The sequence below is a fragment of the Planococcus citri genome, chromosome 2, assembly GCF_950023065.1.
Source record: "Planococcus citri chromosome 2, ihPlaCitr1.1, whole genome shotgun sequence".
Lineage (NCBI taxonomy): Eukaryota > Metazoa > Arthropoda > Insecta > Hemiptera > Pseudococcidae > Planococcus > Planococcus citri.
In genome coordinates, this window is record NC_088678.1 from 77,664,736 (window position 1) to 77,692,706 (window position 27,971).

Below are 27,971 nucleotides of genomic sequence, written 5' to 3' on the forward strand. Positions count from 1 at the left end.
GAAAGCCAAAAACTCATGCGGTATCTGGAATTTTGTTGATATCTGTCGAATTCTTTTGATTTCCATTCAAATTTTTGCAGGAAAAAGTGGATTTTTGAGCAATTTATGTGTTAAAATTCATTCTTCGAGTATATTTTCGATTAATAATTGTACAATGTAAACGTTTTCACGTCCAGGTATTCATAATTTGGTACTGCGTTGGATAAGACATCGTGCCAAGTGTTAGAAGCATTTGATGAACCCGAGTGGTTTTCCAGTATGATTAACGAAAAAGTAATTATTTTAGATAGTTTTATTAATAAATTACGTAATTATAACATCGTAGGCCTACAGCGGTACTCAAAGTGACAGTTGAAATTCTCTCCGGTCAACTCACAGTGTATAGTGAAACACAAAACACGCTGTACCTCTCTCCATTCTCTCCATTGTGTAGGGTTCCTTTTACCGAACGACTAATTTCTTGTAATGTTTCAGACAAAGGAACAGCTCGTAGAGATCCTGCTGAAATTGCATACTCCTAGCTTGAAAGAGCGAAAGAAATTATGTCAAGAACTCATAACGGTTATCAAAGCTAAAGGTATGGATCGAGTGAACTAGGGTCGTTGAAGCCATCGGTTTCGTCGTTTCAATTTTCTCTAACGTGAATGAAATTTTGCAGAACTAACCGAACCTGCAGTTCTTGCTATATGCAAAGAATTGGATAAAGTTTTGGTCTCGTATCATAATCGTAAAACACTAGTTTTCAATACCGATGTCGTCGAGGCGATAATCAAAACGTATCCGGCATGGACTATTCAATATTTCGTTAAAACTACCGCTGAATTTGCGGCCTCGCAGAAGAAGTGTGTGGCTACGTGAGTAAAATATTGAAAATTTTCGATTCTTGAGTAAAGATTATGTGTTCGGTTTTGAGTACGTAATATAATTATGAATTTGATGGTTTTTAGGTACAATACGGTGCAAAGCGATATTTGTTCTTTGCAATGGACGAGATTTCTGCTATCGCGACATTGCTTGAAAGAATTAAAAGAGCTGTTTTTACTGAACAATGTGATAACTACTCAAACTCAGTTACTTTATTTGATCACTTCGGTGTCGTCTTCGAAGTACGTTTTCAAACTGGAATCTATATCGATCACTATTTGGATTGAATTTAATTCGGTGTTTTAATTTATTTCAGGCTCAGTTCAAAAGGTCACAATATATTACATACGATTTGGCTGGAAAACGAGAGTTTAATCGAAGCATATGCTGACTATTTGACTAAAATGGAACCTTCTGCTGATGTGGCGATTATGTCGTCCGCCTTATTGAGTTATTGTTCGAAAAACACCGCTCTTATTTCAAAATATAAGGTGGGGTGTGGTTCGTGTTTCATTCAGGACTCGTATTCTGAAGTATCATTTGGTTACTGAGGTTACTTTTTTGAAATTATTTTGTACAATTTTTCAAAAATGAAATTTTTTCATGCATCTTGAAGAAAAAAGAATGCTAATTCTCGTAAAGTGAATTATTCGCGATGATATAAACTTTTTTTACTACTTTCCAACTTGCTACACTAGCCCTCCCCCTCTCCCCTTTTCCTTCGCTAAATTTATCGAAGTCTTTTTCTGCCAAAATCAGCAAGAAATCTTACTTTCTGTCAAAACTCCCAAGTAGGTTCGTTTACTGCTATAAATTGTCGATTTTTCGCCAAAATTCTAAAAAGTTTTAATGTTTTTCTAAAAATTGACCTTTTTTTGCCGAAAAGTTACCAAAATGTCTTGTTTTTTAAATCGAAAAATTGGGAAAAAAAAGTTTCGCTTTTTCCAAGAAGATTGCAAAAAGGTATAATTTTTTTTTTGCAAATTCTTGCACAAAATTTTTTGCTTTTTGCTAAAATTGTCAGTCTGGCGTTTTGCCAAAAATTGACAATTTTTTTATTTCTAACAAACTTGCTAAAAATTGTCGTTTTTTGCAAAAATTTCGAAAAGTTCATTTTTTCCCAAAAATTATCCATTAGTCTTGCTTTTTTCCAAAAATGTTGTCAAAAGTTACTAATAAGAAGCTAATAAGTAAGTCTCGTTTTTTTACAAAAAAAAAAAAAAAAAAAAAAAATAGCAAATAGACTCACTTTTTGAAAAAAAAAAATGAAAAAAAAATTCAATGTTTTTGCCCAATAATTATTGTAATTTTCAAAAATTGCTGTTTTTTGTTGAAATTGTCAAATTTTTGATTTGTTGGCAAATTAGCCTATTCAAGATTTTCTCTTTTTTTCCCCAAAAAATATCACTTTTCAGTTTTTTTTGCCAATAATTTCCAAAAATCCTGCTTTTTGTTGAAATTGTCAAAGTCCAGCTTTTTGTCAGAAAATGTGGGACATTCCTCGTTTTTTAATCAAATTGTCGTGTTTTTGCAATTGTTCAGAAGTTTTGCTTTCTGCCTAAAGTTGCCAAATCTTAGTCTTTGGTTTCGCCTAATTTTTTTTTTTTTTGTCAGAAATTGCAAAAACTTTCACTAGATTGTCAAATTCTGCCAAAAATGGCGAAAAACCTGGAATTTTGTTAGCTTTTCGACAAAAATTTCGCCTTTCTTGCTTTTTACCTAAAAATGTCAACAATTACCGATAAGTAAGTTTCACTTTTTTGCCAAAAATTATCAAAAATTATCGTAATTTTACAAAAAATTCCAAAAATTCATTTTTATCAAAAATTGCTTAAAGTTCTGTTTTTTTTATTGAAAATGACCAAAAAAAACTGCCTATTACTGAAATTGTCAACATTTTTGCTAGAAATTACTGAATTCTCACTTTTATGTCAGAAAGTTTTTCTTTAATGGACAAAAGGTTGCGAAATAGTCTCACTTTTATGATAGGAAATTTGGAAAAGTTATTGTTTTGCCAAACTGCTTTTTGCTTATAAGTTCTCAATTTCAATCGAATTTCATTATCAAATTTTAATTATTGTTCAGTTATTTTTTTTTTTTGCATTTTTAATTCAAATTATCTGTTTTGTTTTGTATTTTTTTCTACGTTGGAATGTTTTGCTCACGTCTTGTAACTTTTTTGGTTACTCAAGTTCCTTTTTTTTTTTGGAAAACCTGAATACGAGTTCTATTAATTATGTACGTCGACCCAAAATACTCCTAATTACCAATATTTTTCAATTCTGCAGACTGGATTTCTGGAGCTGTTCATCAAAGTAGCCATAAGCTGCAAAACGAGACCGGATATGTTTATAATTAACGAATGCAAAACACTTCTGCACCTGGTTGGAGACGATGAATTCGAAAAAATCCTTCTGCCTGCGATCATGAAAGCTATGCTGCGTAATCCTGAAATAATTCTACAATGCGTTGGTCAAGTTATATCGTATTTGTCTATAGATTTGAGCAAACATGCCATGAGTATTGGCAAAAGTTTGAGTGGTGAGTTTTTCATCGAAAGCATCTGTTTTCGATCTATTTTCCTCCAATTAATTGAAAAATTTTCTGAATTTTCAGCCAGTCTGTATTCGAAAGATGATAATTCTCGCGACGAAGCTACCAATGGAATTTTAAAACTGGCTAACAAGTGCTCCGATATTAATGGCTTGCTACCTTTGATTAATCACATTTTCAACGTGTTTCACGGATCTGAAGGCAAATTGTCTTTGGCTTCTCAAAAAATTAGTGTATTACAGGTAATTTTCTTCAATAGATGAAATTTTGGTATTTGGAGTTGAAAAGATCATGTTTTTAACGACTGCTTTGATGATTTTTTCAGGGTATTGGAAATCTGAGCTATAATAACGTTCCCAGCACCGATTTGCAGACCATTAGCGAGACAATAGTTAGTAATTTTATCAAAATTTTGGAAATCGAAGGTAATTTTCAGATAAACTGGTTCTTTTTCGTTTCACGATACCGAAATAATTTTGATTTTTGTACGTTTGTTTGTCTAGTCCACGAAAAAACCCTGATTCATGCGCTGGATATGTTGAATTTATGGTGTTCCAAGTTCACCTGGGCTCTCGTACCTTTATCTCTCATCTCGTGCTTCAAGGTACCCACCATCAGCTCCTACGATTCATAAAATACTAACATTATCTCACCCAAACCGTTTGTTTATTCGCAGAAAAAACTAACAGCCAAAAACAGCTCACCATTGGTCAACGCCGCATTCATAGAATGTATGAACGTCTGCTTCTCCGGCGATAGACTACAACAGGGCGTCGACGTAGCCGACATTCTCATGAAAAGTTTCGAAAAAGCAGTCTCTCAGCCGACTCAGGTAACGTTAAAGTAACGTAAATCAATCAACTAGAACGATAATTTAAATACGTTATATAATTCATAAATAAAATCACAATGAAAATTTGGTACGAGAATTATGCGAGAAAGTACGAAAGAAAAATGCGATTTCGACGTATGAGAATTATTACGATTAATCAATTGGAATGTTCTTCTCGACGTTTTTCTTCTGCAAATTAATCAGCTCGATTTGCTCCTTGAATACTTGTATTTGGAGCGTAGTCAGTTCGTATTTGGCGAGTAAAACGGCTCGTTCGAGATCATTATTTGAAAGATTTTTAGTCTGGTCGGTTTCGTTGGTTAGACGTTCGTAGGGTGATATGTGGTTCGTCAGATTGGAGAATTTCAGCTCCGATATGCTTATTTGAGGTGCTAAAGGGTCCGTCAGAGGGAAGCCGGTTTCGTAGGAGTCGCCGCTATCGCTACCATATTCCATTCCTAAGCTTTGAGTGGGCACCGCCGAACTCGTAGGTATTTCAGCTGTTGAAAACAAGTTAATTACTAGACGATAATTTAAATTGGCGTACGGTTTGTTTATCGAGTTATACTACGAATGATTTCGAGATAAAATTATGACATCCATATTGCTGGTATTCGAACATAATCGATATAACTGACGTACCTGTAGCTTCGTCGACGAAATCACCGTGTTCGTTCATCAAAGCCATCACACTCCTGTGCCAATCCTTTAATCTGACCGGTTTACTGTAACAATCATTTCTGAGGTATTTTCGTACTTCTGATTTCATGTTACATAATCGTTTACGTATCTGTTGCGTTGATATGGCTTTATTAGTCTTTTCCAAATAGCTGCGTTGTATTCTTTCGATGCATTCTTTCTTCTTTTTCTGAATATAGGGACTTTGCGATTTATCGAACAATATCTTGTTCTCTTCTAGCAACTTGACGAACTCATTGTTGCGTAAATCGGCTGTATTGGTTTCGGTTTCCGAAGTATCTTCGATATCACCACGCGAACACATGTTCACTGCATTGTTTTTCTTTTTACTATAACAATATATTACCGTATACACGTTCGTGTTACTTCACACATATTTTTCAACGAATCGAGTGTTAATTGTGTCGAAATGTAATTCACCAGCTTGTGTACTATTCTACTGTACTAAAAATCGGTTACCCACGTACAATGGCGAATGGCTGTACTAACTTAACTACTGTAGCCGACAGTGAAGTGAAAACTTCGGGAAGGGCGGAAAGCAGTAACTACTAGTAGTTGCTATGTTTGGATTAAGCGACGTTGCCACATGGTACGGTGCGGTGTAAGGAGCGGGTGTTGGCGAGCGGTTCGCTGTAGGAAGAAAGTGTACCAAATTTGCATATGAAGAGGAATGAGGATCACGTGGAGCGGTGGAGAGAGAGATACTTCTGCTGAGAGCACCGGTGTACCTGGTGTACCTTACGAATATTTACGATGATGAACGATCGAGATGGAGGTAGCCAATCAGAAAATGATATTATTCAATCGAAATGATTGATTGATTGACGAGATTTGATCGGATCCTGCTTGAAATTAACCCCAAATTAATCGAAGAGTTAAGTAATCCATGTCAAAGTAGGGTCATTGAACGTTGAATCTGCTCAGTTTGGAGGAATTCGGAGTTTCAGATTCCATTCGAATTTTTTTGAGGGTTTCCTGCAGTGAGGAAGTTGAAAAATTCTCTTACTTTGAAGCTTCACTGTTTTGTGCTCCTTTCTTCTGAAATTGTTGAATTTTAATGAGAAAAATTCTGTTCGTTATTTTTCTCATTTCTTCTAATTTTAGAAGAAGTTGTGCTGGAAGCCCTGCTCCCCCTTCCCTCTGTTAGAAATAGTCAAAAAAAAAAGTGAAAAAAGGTAACAGACCCAAAATTCCCTATTTCTGAGTCCGAAGTCCGAATTCTTTTATTTAATGCCTTTAAAAAAAAGAACTTTTGTTTCTCTTACCCTTGCATTTTTAAGAACAACCCTCCCTCGCCACCCTGAGGGTCGTCGATAGAGGGGCAAAGGGAACAGTTCGCCCCGGGCTCGCGCTTTCTGGAGAGCCTAGCAGAAAAGAGGCCTGTGGTGACAGAAAAACTTGTTTTTTTACTTCTCAAAACACAAATTTTCGAAAGCTTTTGCCCTCGTTTCACTCGAGCTTATTTTCTTTTCTTTTTCAAAATTAAAATTTCTAAAAGAAAAATCATTTCATTTTTAAAGTGAAAGAATGAACTTCTCGCATAAAACCTATAATTTTTTATCTCTCGAAATACAAATTCTCAAGAGCTTTTGCCCTCACTTGGACCAGTTGTCTTTTCTTTTTCAAAATTCTTGACTTCCTAAAATAAAAAAATTCAAATTCCACAATTTTAAAAGCCAAAAAATAAACTATTCGCTTTAAAAAAAACATAATTTTTTAGTTCTCTCAAAATACAAATTTTCAAAAGTTTTCGCCCTTGCTTCGCTCGGGTCAATTTGTTTCTTGTTTTAAATGAAAAAATTTATGTTTGGGCCCCCAAAAATCCAAAACAGAAAAGGTGTCAAAAATTTTCGGTTTAGCCCCCCCTCCCCCATACCTCAAACAATATTTTTGAATTTTTAATCGAGTTTTTCCTAGTTGGGAGCTTTTCACGGGAGAGAAACAATAATTTTTTGAAAAGGCAAAAGAAAAAAGTTACGAAAAATTCTATGTGCATAATATTTTAATCTTTATTTTATTTTTGGGGACAATGCAAAAAAAGTACTTTTTGGAAGGCCTGAAAAGGTTTTTTCTTGGAAAAGCAATTTTTCCAAATTACCTATTTTGACGCAGAAATAGGATATTTTCCAAAAAAAAATTGACGACGGATTTATTCCGTTTCTTTTTTGATCTTTTCCTAATTTGAAAGCTCCATACAAGGAGATCAAAATAATTTGAGGTACCAGCTGAGGGGTTTTCTTGAGAAGGAGATCATTTGGATTCAATAAATTTTCTATTCTGGCGCAAAGATGTAAGATTTTGAGATTTTTCCCCCATTTTTTGTTACTTTGGGGGGGCTCTTTTACGAGGAGATTAAAATCGTTTGAGGGATGAGGAAGGCTTTTCTCAAGAACAAGATCAGTTATGTTTTTGGAAGCATTGAATACGAATATCTATTTATTTTTTTGATTGGACCCTCCATTATCCCTCCATTGACCCTTCAAATTTTCTAAAAATTATCATTTTGCTTATTTTTTTGATTTAGCTTCTCCAAAGTCGTTCTTTTAGCCCCCCAAATTTTATGAAAATTACAAAAATTGTGTGAGGTATGATTTATTAGGTTTTCAAAGGCGCTGAATGCGAATATCAGTTTATTTTTTTGATCGGTCCCTTCTAGTCTACAGTCCAAACACCAAAAAGTGCTCTAGAAACCAAAAAGAGTTGGCTTCTCTGAGGGACAGAAAAAAGAGTAGGCTTTTCGTTAGTATAGTATTAGCATTCAAGAAAATGGACATTTCGGATTTTTTGGTAGGCACAATAGGGAGCTGGGGCCTCAAAACCCCCATTTTTCGAAGTTGGCCGGGGACAAAATTTTTTTTTTTAATTCGGTAGAGGACACTCTCCCGAGTATGGATATATATTTTTTTTGAGTGGGCGCCGGCACAATTGCGTTCCATAGCCGTATAAAGGCAATTTTTTGCCAAATTTGGCACTTTTTCACTCAAAAACGACTCTGTGGAAGCAATATGTGAGGGCGAATGGGAAAAGGGACCTCCCGACCAAAAGTAAAATTTTACAGGGGGGAGGGTTAAAGTTTTGCGTTATTTCCTCTGTTATTTTGTAAGTTTATGTATGGCTATTTGAACTTCGAAGGTTCTACATACTACCTAACATTCACGCACGTCCTCCAATGACCTCTACTGGCCAAATTATGCACTACAAAGTTGATAGATTGAGTATATTTAAGTTTTTTAGTATTTCATTTTTAATAAAAGTCTGATTTGCGGCTGATTTTGGCGATGTTTTTCTGTTCTTTCGTGTTATTTACGTAAATATCACACTAAAATTAGTTGTGTATCATTAGAAAATCGAATTCCAAAACACTCTCGGTGGCTACGTGTGTGCAGAGACGGCTCTTCACGCCGAAGGTCGCGGGTTCGAGTCCCGCAGCCGACAAAAATTTTTAAATTTTTTTTTCACATATTTCTTTTTAAAGTCATAAGTTTTTGTAAAATTTCAATTTTTTACGCATTTTTACGTTTTTTTCAAATTTTTTGCGTCATTTTTCAATTTTTGTGAGTAATAAAATTATGCATGCCTCGCTTAAAAGTAAAAAAATTCGATGAAATGATGAAAATTGAGGCCTGTTGAGGGTTCCACTCGATTTTTAAAGAGTCCCTACGAAAATTTAGCGAAGAAAACAGAAATTGATTTTTTGGTCGGGAGGTCCCTTTTCCCATTCGCCCTCACATATGGCCTTAGGGACAAAAAATACGCACCTACATGATTGCATCCACTTATCCCACGCTGATAGAGACCAACTTCGTGAAAAACGGTCGGCACAATGACTCGCAGTGAATTTTCAAAGTTACGCATCCGGGCCATTTCATCAAAAAAAATGGATGTATGACATTTTGACAACTTGACCGTGCGACCTATCAAAGTGGGTTAAAATTTCGCGAGAAACCCGAAAATCCCAAGGAAAATTTTTTTTGAGCATCTCATGAAAATTTTGATCCAAAAAATTGTATGAATCATTTCATTAAGTGGGTACTTTCAGTCTGTTGTTACATGTGACCTATACAAAATGGTCAAAATTTTACGATATAACCGAAAATTTCAATGAAAATTTTTTTCGAGTGTCTCATGAAAATTTTGAGCTAAAAAAAGCATGGATCATTTTTCAAATATACATACTATCAGTCTGCTGTAACATGCGACCTATCAAAGTGGGTTAAAATTCTGCGAGAAAACCGAAAATCTCAATGAAAATTTTTTTTGTGCATCTCATGAAAATTTTGAGCCAAAAAATTGTATGAATCATTTTTCAAAGTAAGTACTATCAGTCTGTTGTAACAATAACATGCGACCTATGCAAATGGGTTAAAATTTTGCAAGATAATCAAAAATCTCAGTAAAAAAATTTCTTGAGCCGTTCATGAAAATTTTGCAGTAAAAAAATTGTATGAATCATTTCTCAAGTATTTTCAGTCTGTTGTAACATGCGACCTATGTGAAAGGGTTGAAATTTTGGGTAAAGTATAAGTAAAGATTTGGATAGATTTTTTTAAAAGGCTTATCTCAACAATCTTGAGCCTCAAAAATCTTATAAATTGTTCAGTATTTTCAATGAAATACTCTCAAGATCGTTTCAGTTTGGTAAACCCAACACAAAACAGACACAATCATTCTCACTATTTATGTAATCATGATAGGTACAAAACTAATGAAAAATTTACCAAAAAAAAAGAAAATCATATAGAAATTAATCATATTTTCCTTCTTATTCAATGCCATCATCATCTTCGGCACAATCGTCGATGGCATTGACATCTTCATAATGCGACTTATGGGGCTCAACATTGTTAAGCCGTGCTTTCTATATAAATGAAAAAAAAAAACTGTCCAAATGAAGAGTGATATTCCAAAACTCGCTTTGTCCATTTTTATCAAAGTTGGGTTTTCAGTGGTACCTGGTAGATGAAGTATTAACTCACATTCCTACATCATCAACCTACCAAGATCAGGTGTTAAACTGACCTAAATAGCCAATTAACTAAAAATTTAAAAAAAAATAACGTTCCAAAACGCGTTTTGTCCATTTTTATTGAAATTTTTTTCAGCAGTATTTAGTGGATGAAATGTATACCTACACTCCTACATCATAAATCCACCCAAATAAAGTGCTAAACTCGCCTAAAAAGCCAATTTACCCGTTTAAAGGGAAACTGTTTTTCCTCTCTCCTGAAAAGTTGTGAAAATGGACAAAGCGAGTTTTGGAATATCACTCTTCAAATCTTTGTATTTCACACGCAATTTTAACCCTTTCATATACTTAAATCGTTACAACAGTTTGAAAGTACTTCAGAAATGATTCATACAATTTTTTTAGCTCAAAATTTTCATGAGACACTCGAAAAAAATTTTCATTGAAATTTTCGGTTCTATCGTAAAATTTTGACCATTTTGTATAGGTCACATGTAACAACAGACTGAAAGTACCCACTTGAGAAATGATTCATACAATTTTTTGGCTCAAAATTTTCATGAGATGCTCAAAAAAAATTTTCATTGAGATTTTCGGTTTTCTCGCAAAATATTAACCCACTTTGATAGGTCGCATGTTACAGCAGACTGATAGTATGTATATTTGAAAAATGATCCATGCTTTTTTTAGCTCAAAATTTTCATGAGACACTCAAAAAAATTTTCATTGAAATTTTCGGTTATATCGTAAAATTTTGACCATTTTGTATAGGTCACATGTAACAACAGACTGAAAGTACTCACTTAATGAAATGATTCATACAATTTTTTGGCTCAAAATTTTCATGAGATGCTCAAAAAAAATTTTCCTTGGGATTTTCGGGTTTCTCGCGAAATTTTAACCCACTTTGATAGGTCGCACGGTCAAGTTGTCAAAATGTCATACATCCATTTTTTTGATGAAATGGCCCGGATGCGTAACTTTGAAAATTCACTGCGAGTCATTGTGCCGACCGTTTTTCACGAAGTTGGTCTCTATCAGCGTGGGATAAGTGGATGCAATCATGTAGGTGCGTATTTTTTGTCCCTAAGGCCATATTGCTTCCACAGAGTCGTTTTTGAGTGAAAAAGTGCCAAATTTGGCAAAAAATTGCCTTTATACGGCTATGGAACGCAATTGTGCCGGCGCCCACTCAAAAAAAATATATATCCATACTCGGGAGAGTGTCCTCTACCGAATTAAAAAAAAAAATTTTGTCCCCGGCCAACTTCGAAAAATGGGGGTTTTGAGGCCCCAGCTCCCTATTGTGCCTGCCAAAAAATCCGAAATGTCCATTTTCTTGAATGCTAATGCTAATACTATACTAACGAAAAGCCTACTCTTTTTTCTGTCCCTAAAAATGGCCCACTCAAATGACACTTTTTCGCGCTTGGACTGTAGACTATTCAACACCCTCTTCTCACAGAATCTGAATTTCTTGAAAATTTTAAAAATCGTATTACGTATGGTTTATTCGGTTTCAGGAAGTGCTGAGCATGAATATTATCGAATTTTGTTTTCAATAACTGTATTAAAACGCTCAAGAAAGCATTAAAATCATCGATAATTATCTAAATGTGATGAAATTTTAGTGAAATTTGACAAAAGTGCTTAAAAAAGTGTAAATGTCTATTGTCTATTGTGTTAAAATGATGTGAATACCCTCGATAGAGCGCTGAATTATTTAAAAAGATCAAAAATTATGGTAAAATATTTATAAAATTTGCCATAAATGCGCGAAAAAATGTTGAAATGATTTTAAAAGATTTAAAAAAAAATTGAAACAGAAAAAATCATCCAAAAACGATGAAATTTTTGTTAAATTTGACAAAATCCAGCTAAAATTGTTTGAAACGTCCTTAAATTACTTGAGTAAAGAATGAAAATTGATTGAATTGTGATAAAATTTGCGTTAAAAACATGTAAGTTAGAATTATTCAATAATTAAGAAAAAAAAATTGAAATCGATAAAAAAAAACTACCATAAACAGAAGGAGTTTTGTCAAAATTATGCAAAATGTGGGAAAAAATTGAATAGAATATCGTTGAAATGACCGAAAAATATGATTAAATCATTAAAATCTTATGAAAACCATCAAAAAGAAATTATCTACCTAAATCTTATGGAATTTTCCTCAAAAATGTGCGAAAAAGGTGTTGAAATGATGAAGAAACGCCTAAAAAAGTATTGAAAAATTGTTTAGAAACTTTTTTGCTTGTCTTGAAAAGTTTTTCAGAGATTTGCTTGCCCTCGCATTTGAAAGAAATCTCAATTTTCAAAAATGTTAAGAAACTTTGAAAAAATGTTTTAATTAAATTAAATTAAATTTATTCAACATTATTGGTACAATACATCTTAGGTACTACACAATTTGACGACACCCCTATGCGCAGGCGAGCGGTTTGGCTTTTTAAAAAATAATCTCAAAAACCTATAAATAAATCTGTAGTAAGTATGTAGTTGGATTTTTTCCTTTTTCAGGAAATATGGAAGACATGCTAAGGTACAATAAGAGCCTCAGAGGGGGAAGAATCGAAAAAATTAGCTGATATTTGAATTCTACGCGAGCGAAAACCGAATAATGAATCGATCACACGATTTTTCCAATTTTCAGAAAATGGGGGGGGGGCTTGGAAAGGTGGAATCAGAAAAATCAGCTGATATTTGTATTCAGCAGTTCCCAAAACCTGTAAAACGACATGTCACACGATATTTGAAATTTTTTTACATTTTGTCCAAAAATTGGGGGCTCTGTTCCCCTTCCCCCTCCTCCCTACCGAACTCGCAGAAGTTTGCAGATTTTAGCTTTTGAAGTGTTCGTAGCTGTTAATAATTGAATTTTCAAAAAAAAAGCTCATTTTCAAACTTTCGAAATTTTCGACGAATATTTTTCTAACGTTTTTCAATTACCTTTAAAATGCTGCAAATAGATTTTCTCCGACGGTTGGGGGCTTCAGTAATATTGATTAAACCAAACTTCTTAGTTCTTCAACTTGGAAATTGGAATCACCCAGTTTTTATAAAAACAATAACGTGGAAGTCATTACTGACATTCTTATTGACCTGTTTCTAAACAATACCTACATTAGAAAACGTTCAGTTTCATTTGACATACTAGTACTATATTTTAATGATTCACTAGAAACATAACATATTAGCTCACGTGATTTATATTATATCTAATTTAATTACAGGTGAACTCGCTCATCGAAGGATTAGCCGCTGTTTGTTGTTTATTGAAATTATCTCATTTACCTATACTCGAAGAAAAGGTAAAGCTGGCATCATTTTGGAACGCGGTACTCGATACAAACAAGGCTATATTTGTTTCCGATAAACTATTAACTCAAGCACCCACCGAAGGTTCGTATTGAATAGTGTGATGGATTCATCGTGTTTAAAATCAAATTCTATAAGTGCTCGTTTGCTATAAGCTATAATGTATGCACTCGTACTTGTACTTGCAGTTCTACGAAATGTGTTATTTTACTGCGAGTTTCTAATATTCCAACGAAGAGATAAGTTAATCGAGTCGACAGCGATTCCTCTCTATAAAGCTGTCATACACTGTACATTGGCTCGTAATTTAGAAGCGAGGAATTTAGCCAAAAAATTCATCCTTAAGTTGGGCGAGTCGCAGAAAATAGACGTAATTTTGGAATTACTGGCGGAATTCGCCGAACATATAAATTCGGTTAATTTTAAGGTAGGTTGATTGCTGAACGATTTCCAAAAATTAGATAGGTATGTCAGCTGTGAATAAAAATTGTTGTTGGAAAATTTGTGTTTAGGCTGTAGATGAAACTATTATGAACGGAGATGATGGTCCGATGGTCAGTGAGAACGTCGATATAATGAAAAAAATATTGACCGAAGCTATGGTATTAATTTGCTCCGGTAGTCCTGTAGATTCGGCCAATGATCGTTGTAATGTTGCTTTACGATCCTTGATACCTGCTCATCATCCGAATTTAAGTAAGTTACCTAGCGTAGATTTTGAAAAACCGATAAAAAGAATTTGACAGTTTTAATGGAAGTTGGTTATTTTACAGATTACTCTTCGTTGTGGATAACGATTTTAACGCGTTTGAATATAAAATCCGGTGAATTTATTCGTAACAACGAGAAGAAAATTATCAAGTTGTTGGTGGACGAGTTCGATGGCTCTGTGGTAAGTTGGAAAAGTACCATGGGAAAGGAGGAGATGTTTTAGTATTTACATTTGTTTATTTTAATACAGGCTGCTGAAAATGCTATCGCTACCATCACGGAATCGGCGCCGGAGTCGATTTTACCTGCTTTGATTAAACGCTGTAGTCAGTTTTTGGAATCCAACGATCTGATTTCGATTACAGAAGAGCAGTATAGAATTTATCTGACTCCGGAAGGCGAATTGTTTAATAAATCTGTCATTACCGAGTAAGTGGTGCTTCGCAGTATTTTTTTACGCAGTGGTTGATGGGTTTGGAATCACTGAATTAGACTCAAAATCGTATGGATCATGACCTCAAAATTCACCAATGTTAAAATGTTTAAGAGCAGGTGGAAGAGGAATTGAAAAAGAATTCAATCGATAGGAAATCAAAAATTGTACAACATGTCCAAAAATCAGGGTCTCAGAGCAATTTGAATTTTGAAAATTTTTTGCTCTCACCTCCCTTACGTACCTCAAAGTTGTTGGTTTTAAAGAAAAAAATTCCCTGAAAATTTTAGCTTTTCAATTTTAAATTAATTTGTGGCAGAGAGGCCGCACCCTCCCCATCCAGTTGAAACATTTTTAAAAATCAAAAAAAAATCCAATCCACTCTGAAATTTTTAATTTTTGTTACAAAACTCTTTTAAATGAACCCTTTTTTGAGATACATATTATTTTCTTTTCGGTTCCCCAAACATTGTTGCACCCCGGTAAAAAAAAAAACTTTCGAAATTTGGAAAAATTTTATATTGGTGTTCTTGTATGGAGAAAGCTTTCCTAATCAAAAATCAATCCTGATTGAAAATCGACGAAAATCGAACCTCACAAAATCGATTTACTTGCGATTTTGGATTTTATTTGACTGATCATGTTCAAAATGAAGAATCAATTTTAGCCTTGAAAATAAATTTCCTGACCAGAAAGCGATTATTATTGAAAATCGATTAATCGAATACTAAAAATCGATTCATTTGCGATTATCGATTTCATATTATCGATCATGCGCGGAATTGAAAATCAATGTTAACCTCAAAAATGAATTTCCTGATCAAAAATTGATCATGATTTTGAATCGATTAATCGAGCCTCAAAAATCGATTTATTTCCGATTTTGGATTTTATTTGATCGATCATGTTTTAAATGAGAAATCAATTTTAGCCTTGAAAATAAATTTTCTGATCGGAAATTGATTATTATTAAAAATTGAATAATCGAACATAAAAAAATCGATTTATTTGCGATTATCGATCATAAGCGGAATTGAAAATCAATTTTAACCTCAAAAACAAAAATATATTCATTTTCCTGATCAAATATTGATTATGATATAGAATCGATCAATCGAACCCCAAAAATCGATTTATTTGCAATTTTCGATTTCGTGTAATAGATCACGTTCGGAGCTCGGAATTGAAAATCAACTTTAGCGTCAAAAAACAGTTCCCCATCAAAAATTACTCATCTCATAATCAAAACTCAATTAATCGAACTTCAAACATCAATTTATTCGCGATTTTCGATTCAATATGATCTTTTATGCTGAAAATCGGAATTTTTTCGTATTGTTTTGTTTGTCGAAAATTGGCCAAAATTACGTTTTCTTTTCAAACAGATTTTTTGTGAATAAATGTCTTTCATTTTCGATTTCGATCATAAGGAGAGATCGATGTATTGAAAAATGATCGAAAAGTCTGATAAGGACCCCCTCCCTCAATTTGAAAACATCAAGAAAAATATGGAATAAATTACAGTCGATAAATTTTTTGTTGAAAAAATTCCTGTTTTCATATAAAAATCCTTCCAAATAAAAGAACCTTATTTTTTTAAAAAATCCTCTGCTCCCTGAACAATTTTGGTCACTTTGAAAAGACCTCTCAAGCTGGAAAAATAGGGAAAAAAAGAAAAATATTGTTCAAGAGGACTGAAGAAGGAATTTTTTTCAAAGAGGGTAATTTCAGAAGCATTTTGACCAGAATTTTTTTATTTTGTGAGGGATTTTTTTTTTATAAATTCTCTCAGACGACAAATTTCTACCTTTTGGTTAGTTTTTTACCAATTTTTGGGAGGGGGACTGTTTACAAAAAATACCACCGTTGTTTAGGGACCAAGTAGTTTTTTTGGTCGAAAAAAAGTATATTGCAGATTTTCTGGCATTGAAATGGAGAATTTTCAAAAAAATGTTGTCTACTTTGTTTTATTCCAATTCTTATATATTTTTTTTCAATTTTGGGGACTGCATCATCATTATAGTTTTCTGATGAAAAGAATATCCTTCCGGAGAATTATGATGCAAAAGTGAAAATTTTTTTGATGAATAATATTTTTTAAAACTTTTTTTAATTTTAGGGAAGGAGAGGATTTTCGTGGCAACTTTTTTTGGACTTGAAGGCGAATAAAAAAAATCCGAATTTTGGCAATTTCGACTTTCCAACCCTTCCCCATGTTTTTCCACCTTGAAAAAGTTGGATTGACTTGCCACTTGCTTCTTTTAGGGTTCTTGATTCAGTGCTATCGCTGGAGCCTTCTCAAACTGACTTGGTAGGGCTGAAATTTGACATGTGCATTCAGAGGATGCTCTAGATGCCCCTTTTGGTCTCGGATTTCGACTTTTTAATCCCCAACCACCTCCTTCCATCTGCAAAAGAGCTTATTTTTTCGTCATTCTTCTCGATTTTTGATTTTGTAATTTTCTAGATGTGCCTTTTGGAAGGTTTATAGAAAGTGTCGCAAGCCCTCAAAGTTAAAAAAAATTCTAAAAATGAATTTACAGAATTTTTCAAAATTTATTTGGAAGGAAAAAGGGTGTTTTTCTCAAAAAAAAGGGTGTTCAGAGAAATCCGGAAATTTAAAATTTTTGAAAAAAGTTCACTAACTTTTCTGTTGTGTACTTCATTTTTTGGAAATTTTTAAATTGGGGGAGGGCAAGAGACAGGGAGACCAACATTGCTTGGAGAACCGGAGGAACTTTTTTCTAAGAAAGGAGGTTATATTTGTAAGAATTTTGGAGCAAAAATAGTATTTTGTGATCATTTTCGCCGACTCTTCTATTTTTCACTTTTTAAATTTTAAGGTGCTCGATACAGTTCTTGAAAAGGGGGCGTTCTTAAGGAGTTTGGGGGGCTCTTGACATCATTTTTTTCGGACATGAGGGAAATGAACAGGATATGGAATCATTTTCACATGAAATTCAAAAGCTTTAGTCGAAATGGAATTATAAAAAAAAAAATGGAAATAAAAACCACTTTAATTTGCATTCAGAGGGCAGTCTAAATGTGTCTTTTAAAGGGGCAGGGAGAATTTCGACATTTCAACCCTATTTATAGTGGTCTAGAATATTTTCTCGAAGCACCTTATTTGAATTACCTACGTGAATTGTAATGCAATTTATTTTTCAGGACTGAAGCACCTGAAGAAATTACTGTCAAGAATATGAAACGTGAAAGCAAAGCTTACTCGTTCAAAGAACAACAAGAAGAGATGCAATTAAGAAAGGAATTGGAAGAGAAGAAGAAAAAAGCTGGAAAAATTAAACCGCTCGAATATAGCGAAAAACAAAAAGAAACCATTAGATTAGAATTAGAGAAGGAGTCCGCAATTAGGAATAAACTGAAAAATGTTCGTATTCTTCGAGAATGAAAAAAATAGCTCGAGTATTTTGAAAATCGATATCCCATCGTAATATTTATTTCGTTTGTCTTTTTGCAGGTAAATAAACAATTATGCGTGGTTGTCTCGTTGATTCGAGGATCAGGAGCCGGTAACGGAGCTTATTTATCGCTGCGGTTTAGATATTTGTTACCTTTGATTTTAAGAAACATGAAGTCTCCTCTGGCGGCCAAACCGTTGTGCAAATTATTTATCGAATTAAGAAAATGCGTGTTTCCTGTTACGAAGGATTTATTAGGTCTTTTCATCGCGTATCTGACGTTACGATATGTTCAACCGAACTGCGATATTGATAAAGCTTGGACCGAAGAAGATTTACGTAAGGGATCAGTTCAATATTGCAGAATAAACTGTATAATCATCGTTAATAAGTCAAGAGTATTTACGTGATTTTTCATTTTTTTTTGTGATGCAGATAATGCTTCTCAAAGAGCTCTCGAGTTATTAATATTCGAAGAGAATTTCAGCGGTCCGACGTTCGCGTATTTTTTCTGGTTCATTAGGAATTTAATTTTGTCTTCCGAAGCTGATTTCAATATAGTGATGGACGCATTGAAGATTATCAGTAAACATTCGGAGATGAGGGGCAAGAAATCGAAGAAGTTGAACTTGAACGCTCCCAAATTGCTGCCCAGGACGCAGATTTTTGATTCGTTGATCGAAGTTATTGGTAAGAAACCTATTTGAAGAAACCTGGTCTTGAAAAAAATGGGATAATAACGATTCAGGGACTTTTTTCAGGCCAAGTCGGTGGACTTTTGCAGCAAACTGCTACGAAGACGTTGATTCAAGTGGCGTATTGTTGTTCGACTGACGATGGCTGTGATCCTGCTAGCTCCGAAGAATTGAATAGTTTATTGATTGGCTTGCAGAATTATCGTCCGGTGGTCAGAGACTCTTGTATGAAAGTAGGTTTCGAAATATTACGAGCGAATTGCATTCTGAAGACCGAGGAGTGCTAAATGACGGATTTTTCATTATTTCAGGCGTTAGAAGTGATGATTTCAGCTTTTCCAACGTCGAAGAAAGATTACCAATTATGTTTAAAAGTCACTAAACGCGTTTGGGTGGCTAAATACGACGTGTGTGCTGATAATAGGTAAGTTTTGGGTAGTTTTTAGCGATTTAGGTATCGATGAGTTTAAATTTACGAAATATTTTCGCAGAGAATTGGCCGAAAACGTTTGGAATAAAGCGAACCTCGATTATCAAATGAATGGGTTACCAGAGTCGTTGATGGAAGACGTTATCAATCCTTGTTTAGATATTCAAGAAGCTGCTGCTAAAGCTTTGGCCAGTTTATTGACCCAGCTCGATAATAATTTATCCAACACGATTGTTAAAAAATTAATGAATATTTATCACGATAAATTAACGGTAATAATGAAATCTGCTTCGCCTTGTGAAAGCATATTCCATCATTTCTGATTATTTTACCTCTTTTTCCAGTTATCTAAACCAGTTGTCGATGAATTCGGTCACGTTATCGAGGAAGGACGAGATTTATGGCAGGCTCGTTGCGGCGTTGCTTTGGCTCTGGAACAGTTGGCTTCTTTGGTGTCTGACGAAATGGTCACTACGTTGATTAATTTCTACGTCTCTCCTGGTTTGAAGGATCGTCACGAGGAAGTGCAGAGGAGCATGTTGTCAGCCGGTGTTACTTTAGTTAGTTTACGAGGAAAGGTATGGAAAAAATTGCATCTGATTTTGAGCTCACGTTTTTTCGATTTTGTTATTACATATTTGGTTTTATTTTTGTGTAGGAACAAGTTAGTAAACTTTTACCCATATTTGAAAAGTTTTTGAAAAAGACTCCAGCTTCGGGAGATTTCGATGCTGCTCGTTCCGGTGTCATCGTATTAATGGGTACATTAGCTCGACATTTAGACAGCGATGATCCTAAACTGAAACCAATCGTTAATAAATTGATCGAAGCTCTGTCTACACCTTCTCAACAAGTAATTAATCGAATAATCTAGCTAGAAGTACGTCTAAATAGTCTCCTAATGGATTACATGGATTAATTTTTCGTTCAGGTACAAGAATCTGTGGCAGAAAGTTTCCACCCATTGATCGTTAAAATCAAAGATGAAGCTCCGGCCATATTAAAGAAATTAATGAACAGGTTGCTAAACGGTGCCACTTACGGTGACCGAAAAGGAGCCGCTTATGGGATCGCTGCAGTGGTCAAAGGTATCGGTATCCTGTCTTTGAAACAATACGATATTATGAGCACGTTAACGGACGCTATTCAAGATAAAAAGAATTACAAACATCGCGAAGGTTGGTATACCTCTCTGAATAGATTGAAAAAATTAACCTATTCGTAAATCTAATCGTTGGGTTTTCCTATTCAGGTGCATTGTTTGTCTTGGAACAGTTGTGTCGTTCTATTGGTCGTCTTTTCGAACCTTATATTATCCATATTCTGCCCCATCTGTTGTTGTGTTTCGGCGATAACAGCGAGTACGTGAGAACAGCTGCCGACGATTGTGCCAAAGTAGTAATGAGCAAATTATCCGGTCACGGTGTTAAATTAGTGCTTCCAGCGTTGCTCAAAGCTCTGGAAGATGATTCGTGGAGAACCAAGACAGGTTAGTGTTGATCCAGAAACGTCAGAGGAGATTTCCAATGTGAAATTGTATCTGATTGAGGAACGTTTTACTTTCAGGTTCTGTCGAATTACTCGGAGCTATGGCATTTTGCGCTCCTAAACAGTTATCTTCGTGCCTTCCCAGTATTGTACCTAAGCTTATAGAAGTGCTCAGTGATTCGCATATAAAAGTACAAGAAGCGGGCGCTCAGGCCTTGAGGGTGATCGGATCTGTGATCAGGAATCCGGAAATTCAAGGTAATTATCAGCGGAGAATGCTACGTCGAGATGTACGATTCTAATTTGTATTTATTTGCGCAGCTATCGTCAGTATTCTGCTGGACGCTTTGCAAGATCCACCGAACAAGATCGCTATTTGTTTATCGACCTTATTGAATACGAAATTTATCCATTTCATCGATGCTCCTTCGTTGGCGCTGATTATGCCAGTGGTTCAGAGAGCTTTTATGGATAGATCGACTGAAACTAGAAAAATGGCCGCTCAGATTATCGGTAATATGTACTCGTTGACCGATGAGAAAGATCTAACGCCGTATTTACCAACGATTATGCCCGGATTGAAGAATTCTTTACTAGATCCTGTTCCAGAGGTAATATTGAAAATGATGAGTTGGTTTTGGGATGAAAAATGTCAAATCTAATGTGGGTGAATTACGTTCGTAGGTTCGTAGTGTCTCTGCTCGAGCTCTCGGAGCTATGGTCAGGGGTATGGGTGAATCTAGTTTTGAAGATTTGCTTCCTTGGCTAATGAAGACGTTGACTTCGGAGGCAAGCTCCGTTGACAGATCTGGAGCTGCTCAAGGTCTTAGTGAAGTTGTCGGTGGATTGGGTCTGGATAAATTGCACAAACTTATGCCTGGTGAGTTCTCAAGATTACCGTTCAGTCTTCCTTGTGAATATTTTGACGAATGAAAATGCTGAAAAAATTGTGTATTTTTTGTTACAGAAATTATCGCCACTGCTGATAGATCGGATATTGCTCCTCATGTGAAGGACGGATACTTGATGATGTTCATTTACATGCCGGCTGTTTTCGGCGCACAATTCACTCCTTACATTGGCCAGATTATTGTGCCTATTTTGAAGGTGCCTATAATCAAGTTTGATCTGTTTTTTTTTTGTGAATTTGTGAATTTGTTTGTTGGATGATTAAACTTGAATGTCTGATTGATGTTTCAAGGCATTGGCTGATGAAAACGAGTATGTTAGAGAGACAGCATTGAAAGCTGGTCAAAGAATAGTGAATATGTACGCCGAGTCTGCCATTCAGCTTCTATTACCCGAACTGGAGAAAGGATTATTTGATGATAATTGGAGAATTAGATTCAGGTGCGTTGATTTTTTTTTCATTCGTGTAATTTGTGTTTGGATTGAATGAGGAAAATTCGAATGCATCGAGATAATCGATTTTTTGGTGTTTACAGTTCGGTTCAGTTGCTGGGTGATCTGCTGTACCGTATTTCCGGTGTGACTGGAAAGATGAGCACAGAAACGGCCAACGAAGACGATAATTTCGGAACTGAGCACTCTCACAAGGTAATGAAATCAAAACAGTGTAGATGTGATCTCTTACATAACAAACCTTTTGAAACGACGATGATGATTTACGATTTGAACAAAACCAAGCTGGATAGATCTAAAAAAAACATGCCCTAAAACTCCTGTAGCCAAAATTTCAAGTAGTGTTGAAATTTATTCATTTTTGGATTTTTGACAACTTTTTGAAAATTTATAAAATTAAAAAGGGGTGATTTTAAGACTATTTTTATGAAATAGAAATTTTTCTGAGCAGACTGAACGAATTTCGATCCAACAAGTTACTAATTTTGGGTCATCTTGAGCATCCAGCGATTTTTGATTTTTCAATCTTCTCCAGAAAATTCAAATCGCTCTGGAAAGGCTAAAAAAGTCGAATTGTATGTTTTTTGAAGTACTGAACACGAAAAAATATGGTTTTACTTTTTTGATCAGACTCCTTCCAACCCCCTCCCCCCCATTCTCATTTGTAAGGCACCAACTGAAGGCGTTGGGAGCATGGTAGAGATCAAATCGAAAAATTGAGGTCGTAATCGTGTTCAGGACCTTCAAAAACACATTATTCGATGTATCGCATGACTTTGTTGATATTTTTACGTTTTGACACAAATGAAGAGGGTCAAGAACGGAGGGGGGGGGGGAGGTCGGATCAAAAAATTAACCTCATATTCGTGTTCAGCAACGTTGAAAACATACTATTCGATATATCACACGATTTTGAATTTTTTTTTTTCAAATTTGATGGGAGAGCCCCCCCCCCTGTTTGGGGTCAAATTTGGAAAAATTTGTCAAAGTCATGTGATACATCGAATAGTATGTTTTCGACGTTGCTGAACACGAATATGAGGTTGATTTTTCGATCTGACCCCTTCCATGCCCTCCACTCCCCTTTTTTGAGGTCGAAATTTGAAAATATCTCCTGTACACCGCTTTTTTGAGGTTGAAGTTCGAAATTATCAACAGTCATGAGACTTCAATACGAATATCCCCCATTTTTTCGATTTGGTCTTTTTCATGCCGCCCAGTGACTATTCCATTTCTGCGCCAAAATTCTTCTAAATCACGCTCTTTTCAAGAAAAAACTTCCCCTATTCCCCAAGCTATTTTGATCCCTTGTATAGAACTACAAAGGTTGGAAAATATCAAAAAAAAAAAAAATGTCTTAAAATAGTCCGTATGTAACTTTTGAAAATTTTCAATTTTTGCCTCAAAATTCTTCTAAATGAGTTGTATTTTTTAAAAAACGAAAAAAGTTCTGTTTTCCAAGCAATGTTTTTATCCCAATCTAAAATTAGAAAAAATGAATAAATGAAAAAAAATATATCAAATTCAAGTCTTTGAAACATTTTTTGAAAACATTTTATGTTTGGTCAGAATCCTTCTTCTGAATAATCTCCTTTTCAAGAGAACCCCCCCCTTCCTCGGCTCTCCAAAGAATATTGATCTCCTCGTATTGAGCTCATAAAATTGGCAATTATGAAAAAATGAAAAATTGCAGTAAGTGAAATTCTTTCAACATTTTTTTGCAGATTTTATTTTGTGCATTTTCTGGAAGGGAAGGGTTTTTATAAAACAGCTACATTGTAAGTGGGGACTGAGAATTTAATTTTTGAAAAAAAAATAGAATTTTTAGGCAAAAATGAAAAAAAAATCAAAATTTTCTACCAAATTTTATGTATTTAATTTTTTTTACCTGGAAATTGAAGAGGCAAGTGCTCAACTCCAAATTCACAAAGTTCAAAAATTTTTACCATATTTCTAGCATCACTTTTTGAGCGAACAAAACAAGTGCTTTTACAAAATAGTCTCCAACATTAAAGGAGCTATTAGCAATTTTGTTTTGAAAAACGCTGTATTTTTTCTTAAGTTTCTAAAAAAAATTTGTTAGTTGAAATTTTGTCGAATCTGAAGTTAAATTTCCGCGTAATACAAATTATAATTTTTTGAGAAAAGCAAAAAATGTTATTTGGTGAAATGATCCCATTTCTGAAAATTTAAACTTTGAAGTAGCCAAGTTATTAAAATTTTGAGAACCCTTGGAAATTTCATTTATTTTGTCCTTAGCAGTTGAGTTTTAATTTCAGAAATAGACTGTTTTGTAAGAAAACCTTCTTTGTTCAATTGAACAAGAAACCATTGTCAAAAATTTGGATTTCGCAGAAGCAGAGAACTCATTCCTCTTTCAATGCTCAGATTACAAACTAATAATGATTTTCTGAGATGTTAAATGGAAAAAAATTGAGCGAAATCGAAAGACATGACTTCGAAAATTGTATTTTTTTGGTCGAGTTAATATTAATAATGACCTCGTAGTATTATGAAGATTTCAAAATACTCGCTGCTTCATCATCTTATCCTTATTTTTGATTCATATCAATTAATTGTTCCTGTTTCAGATCATCATCACAGCTCTGGGAGAAGAACGACGTAACAGAGTATTGGCTGGATTATACATGGGACGTTCTGATGTTTCATTACCAGTTCGCCAGGCTGCTTTGCACGTATGGAAGGTGGTCGTAACCAACACGCCGAGAACCCTTCGCGAAATTCTAACCACACTGTTCGGACTCCTGCTCGGGTGCTTGGCTAGTCCCAATTTCGACAAACGATTGGTAAGTTGACTATTTAATCAGAATCAGCTCCTGTTTTTTTTTTGTTTTTTTTTTTTGTGAACCAAATCAATTTAAATGGATTCAATTCCGCACAGGTTGGAGCCAGAACATTGGGAGATCTGGTGAGAAAACTGGGAGAACGAGTATTACCGGAAATTATTCCATTGCTCGAGAAAGGTTTAGAATCAGATGATCCTGAAGTCAGACAAGGAGTTTGTATCGGTTTATCCGAGATTGTTACTTCCACCAGTAGAGATATGGTGTTTGCATTTATTAATAATTTGGTTCCCACGGTCAGGTATGTGAAAATGAAAAATTAATTCTCGTTGATTAACGTTAAATACTTATTTCGAATATGTTTGTAAAATTGTACTTTTTTTTATTGAACAGAAAAACTCTCTGTGATCCATTACCCGAAGTTAGACGTGCAGCTGCCAAAACTTTCGATAGTTTACACACCAGTGTTGGTGTCCGAGCTTTAGATGACATATTACCTTTCATGTTACAACAGCTGGTCAGTAATTTTTAAAGTACTTTTATTCGAATATTCGAAATTAGGAAAATCGCCGATCACGAATTGAAATCTGTTTTGTATTTCCAGAAAAGCGATGATCCGGAATTATCGTCGAGAGCTTTAGACGGATTACGACAAGTCATGGCTACCAAACCAAGAGTTGTATTACCTTACCTGATACCTCAGCTAACCGCACCTCCTATAAATACCAAAGCTTTAGCTATTCTCGCCTCCGTGGCCGGCGACGCGTTGACTAAATACTTGCACAAAATTTTACCAGCTTTGCTAAAAGTTGTAGCGTCACCGGAAGGAGAATGCGTAAGTCTTGCGTACACTTTTGACTCTCGTTTAGGTCAGAGTTGATATTAAAAAGTCCATAATTTCTTACAGGAAATGGAACATTGCCAAGCGGTGGTTTTAGCTGTCGTCGATGAGAGTGGTATTCGAGTTATTATGGATCAGCTTCAAGAGGCGACGAAATCTGAAAATCCTAATACCAGAAAAGCGGCTATTAATTTATTATCGTCGTTCTGTATGAATACCAGAGGGGATTATTCGCAGTACGTTCCTCAGCTGCTGAGAATTTTCATTCATTTGTTGACTGACAAGGATCAAGATGTTTTGCAGCTGAGTTGGGAAGCTTTGAACGCTGTTACGAAAGTAAGCAGATCTCATGCAGTGCTGTTTGAATTTAAAAGAGGAAATATTGAGTTTTTTGTGTTTGCAGTCTTTGAATTCAGATCAACAGACCTCGGTTGTATCGGATGTTCGTCAAGCGATGCGTCACGCAGCTAACGAAATCGAAGGCAAAGAGAAAATCTTACCTGGATTCTGTCTACGTAAAGTATGTTCAGTGCTTAGGGTTCGTTGAGAGTGCAAGAATATCAAAATACTAATCGCGATTGTTTAGGGTATCTCGCCTCTGATCCCAATCTTCAGAGAAGCCATGTTAAACGGAGCTACAGATGTTAAAGAACAAGGAGCCCTCGGGTTGGGCGAAGCCATCAAGCTTTCTAGTAAAGAATCCCTTCAAGTCAACGTGGTCGCTATTACCGGTCCTTTGATTCGAGCAGTAGGTGAAAGATTCGTTGGTAATGTCAAAGCTGCTGTTATCGAAACGTTGGCTATATTGTTAGATAAGGTTGGTTATCCTTGATTCTATATTTTTGATGGATTATGTGAAGATGACTGAACTTTGGGGCTGGTTCTGTTTAGGTGGGCTTATCGTTGAAGCAGTTCTTGCCGCAGTTACAAACTACGTTTTTGAAATCGTTGGTTGATCCACATAGACAAGTACGGTTGAAAGCAGCTTTCGCTCTGAGTCGACTCGTGCTAATACATGGTAAAGCTGATCCTCTGTTTTTGGAGCTTCATTCGGCCATTAAGACGACGGAAGATTCTAGTATAAAGTAAGTTACGACGTATGACTCTTTTGGAAGAATGAAATTTATTAGCTGTTGAAAAATTTTACCAAAGCTCTAAAATATGTATTTTTATAATTCAATCAGGGAAACGATTTTACACACGTTACGAGTGGTAATCATCCCAGCCGGCGATAGAATGTCTGATCAAGTTAGAAGATCTTTATTCATGATGCTGAGGGATATGTTGGGCCACAACGAAGATTTAATTAGATCAATCGCCGCCGCCTGCTTGGCCTGTTTGATGCGTTGGCTATCGACGGAGCAACTCAACGTTATTTTGACTGAACATTTATTAGGTACGTTCATCGAAATCGAATTGAACTAAACATTCGAATATTATCGTAGAATAATCCTGATTAAAATAATATTCCTGTATTCCAGTTGATGATCCTTCGATAGACATTATTCTAAAATACGGAAGAAGCACGTGTTTGTTCGTAGCATTGAAAGAAAACGCTAAATACGTTTATACGGGAAATTATTGCGAGAAAATCAATAAAACTTTGATCTCACATTTACAATCTAGTAAAGTACGTTGCCATTTTCTTTTCCAAGTAAATGTTCTGTTGTAAAATAGCGTAGGTAATAAACTTCATGTATAATAATTTAATAGATCCCGATTGTGTCGAGCGGAGTACGAGGTTGCGGATACCTATTTTTACATTTGCTAGAAAATGATCAACCTATTCCTAGTTCAGTATTGGTTCCATTTTCCAGAGTAAGTCAAATGTTTTCCCAAAATATGTATCTATAGGTGCTTAGTTATCGATAAGATGATCTACGAGGTTTGTTTACTTACGTTTCAGACAATCAATCACCAAAACAACGATATTAAACAGCTTTTAGCCAGAGTATGTTCGTTCCTGGCACGAAATGTACCGGAAATGTCGATCGACTTTTTAAAAGTCATTGTGCCTATGTTAGTTAACGGTACTAAAGAAAAGAACAGCTTCGTCAAAGCGAATTGCGAATTTTCACTAATCGCTGTGCTGAAATTACGAGATGGAGATTCCATTCATCAGGTAATACTTCGATGATGACCAAACGCTTACATTTTGCTTCGAAATAGGCATTTGATTAATCTTGTGTGTTTATCTTCAGGCTTGTATGGGGGTGCTGGATTCAGGAGCTAAAGAATCATTGAACGATGTAGTCACCAAAGTGCTTAGGAGATTGGCCAGTTTACAATCCGAAGGAAAAGAAGAAGACTTAGACGATACTTTGTTATCTTGAGGAATCAACTTTCCAAATTGTTTATCGTTAATACTGCTGTTTTTGAATTTTTTTCGATTCTGTTTTTTTATACGAAGTCATTGTAATTTATTATTACATGTTGTATAGGTAATTTTACTAGTGTACGGATATTATCTTTGTGTCGTTGTTGTAATTTTCATGAATTCGTTTACTAGTTTCTATAACGTCGTGCCGGCGTAATAAATTATTTCGATGAAATTA

General features: G+C 35.0%; 2 protein-coding genes across 2 annotated transcripts; one reads left to right on the plus strand and one right to left on the minus strand.

Annotated features, from left to right (window-relative positions):
* Positions 1 to 88: 88 nt before the first annotated feature.
* LOC135833708 (stalled ribosome sensor GCN1) lies at positions 89 to 27,968 on the plus strand. The gene is made up of 44 exons (XM_065347462.1): positions 89 to 273; positions 475 to 577; positions 659 to 854; positions 948 to 1,106; positions 1,181 to 1,355; positions 3,153 to 3,405; positions 3,481 to 3,659; positions 3,743 to 3,842; positions 3,921 to 4,021; positions 4,094 to 4,249; positions 13,149 to 13,317; positions 13,422 to 13,660; positions 13,746 to 13,929; positions 14,007 to 14,125; positions 14,195 to 14,373; positions 17,546 to 17,765; positions 17,856 to 18,135; positions 18,232 to 18,486; positions 18,558 to 18,724; positions 18,803 to 18,915; positions 18,983 to 19,193; positions 19,266 to 19,499; positions 19,580 to 19,774; positions 19,853 to 20,099; positions 20,174 to 20,410; positions 20,488 to 20,667; positions 20,731 to 21,020; positions 21,094 to 21,289; positions 21,377 to 21,516; positions 21,611 to 21,759; positions 21,855 to 21,966; positions 24,363 to 24,578; positions 24,674 to 24,876; positions 24,969 to 25,092; positions 25,180 to 25,410; positions 25,483 to 25,752; positions 25,820 to 25,936; positions 26,003 to 26,233; positions 26,308 to 26,501; positions 26,601 to 26,812; positions 26,898 to 27,046; positions 27,130 to 27,234; positions 27,323 to 27,538; positions 27,618 to 27,968. The coding sequence occupies exons 1-44, from the start codon at positions 259 to 261 to the stop codon at positions 27,747 to 27,749; spliced, it is 7,953 nt and encodes a 2,650-aa protein (XP_065203534.1). The 5' UTR covers positions 89 to 258; the 3' UTR covers positions 27,750 to 27,968.
* Positions 4,287 to 5,486, minus strand: LOC135833751 (uncharacterized). Its single transcript, XM_065347521.1, has 2 exons — positions 4,892 to 5,486; positions 4,287 to 4,749 (listed from the first exon to the last, which is right to left on the minus strand). The coding sequence occupies exons 1-2, from the start codon at positions 5,250 to 5,252 to the stop codon at positions 4,403 to 4,405; spliced, it is 708 nt and encodes a 235-aa protein (XP_065203593.1). The 5' UTR covers positions 5,253 to 5,486; the 3' UTR covers positions 4,287 to 4,402.
* Positions 27,969 to 27,971: the final 3 nt, after the last annotated feature.

What these genes read in the sequence shown, in the direction of transcription:
- LOC135833708 (XM_065347462.1), top strand. An exon ending in TTAGGAATAAACTGAAAAAT is followed by an intron (nt 17,766 to 17,855) that starts GTTCGTATTCTT and finishes GTCTTTTTGCAG; the next exon opens with GTAAATAAACAATTATGCGT. An exon ending in TTTGACTGAACATTTATTAG is followed by an intron (nt 26,813 to 26,897) that starts GTACGTTCATCG and finishes CCTGTATTCCAG; the next exon opens with TTGATGATCCTTCGATAGAC.
- LOC135833751 (XM_065347521.1), bottom strand. Translation starts at nt 5,252, where the DNA reads ATGTGTTCGCGTGGTGATATCGAAGATACTTCGGAAACCGAAACCAAT. An exon ending in TTTCGTCGACGAAGCTACAG is followed by an intron (nt 4,750 to 4,891) that starts GTACGTCAGTTA and finishes TGTTTTCAACAG; the next exon opens with CTGAAATACCTACGAGTTCG.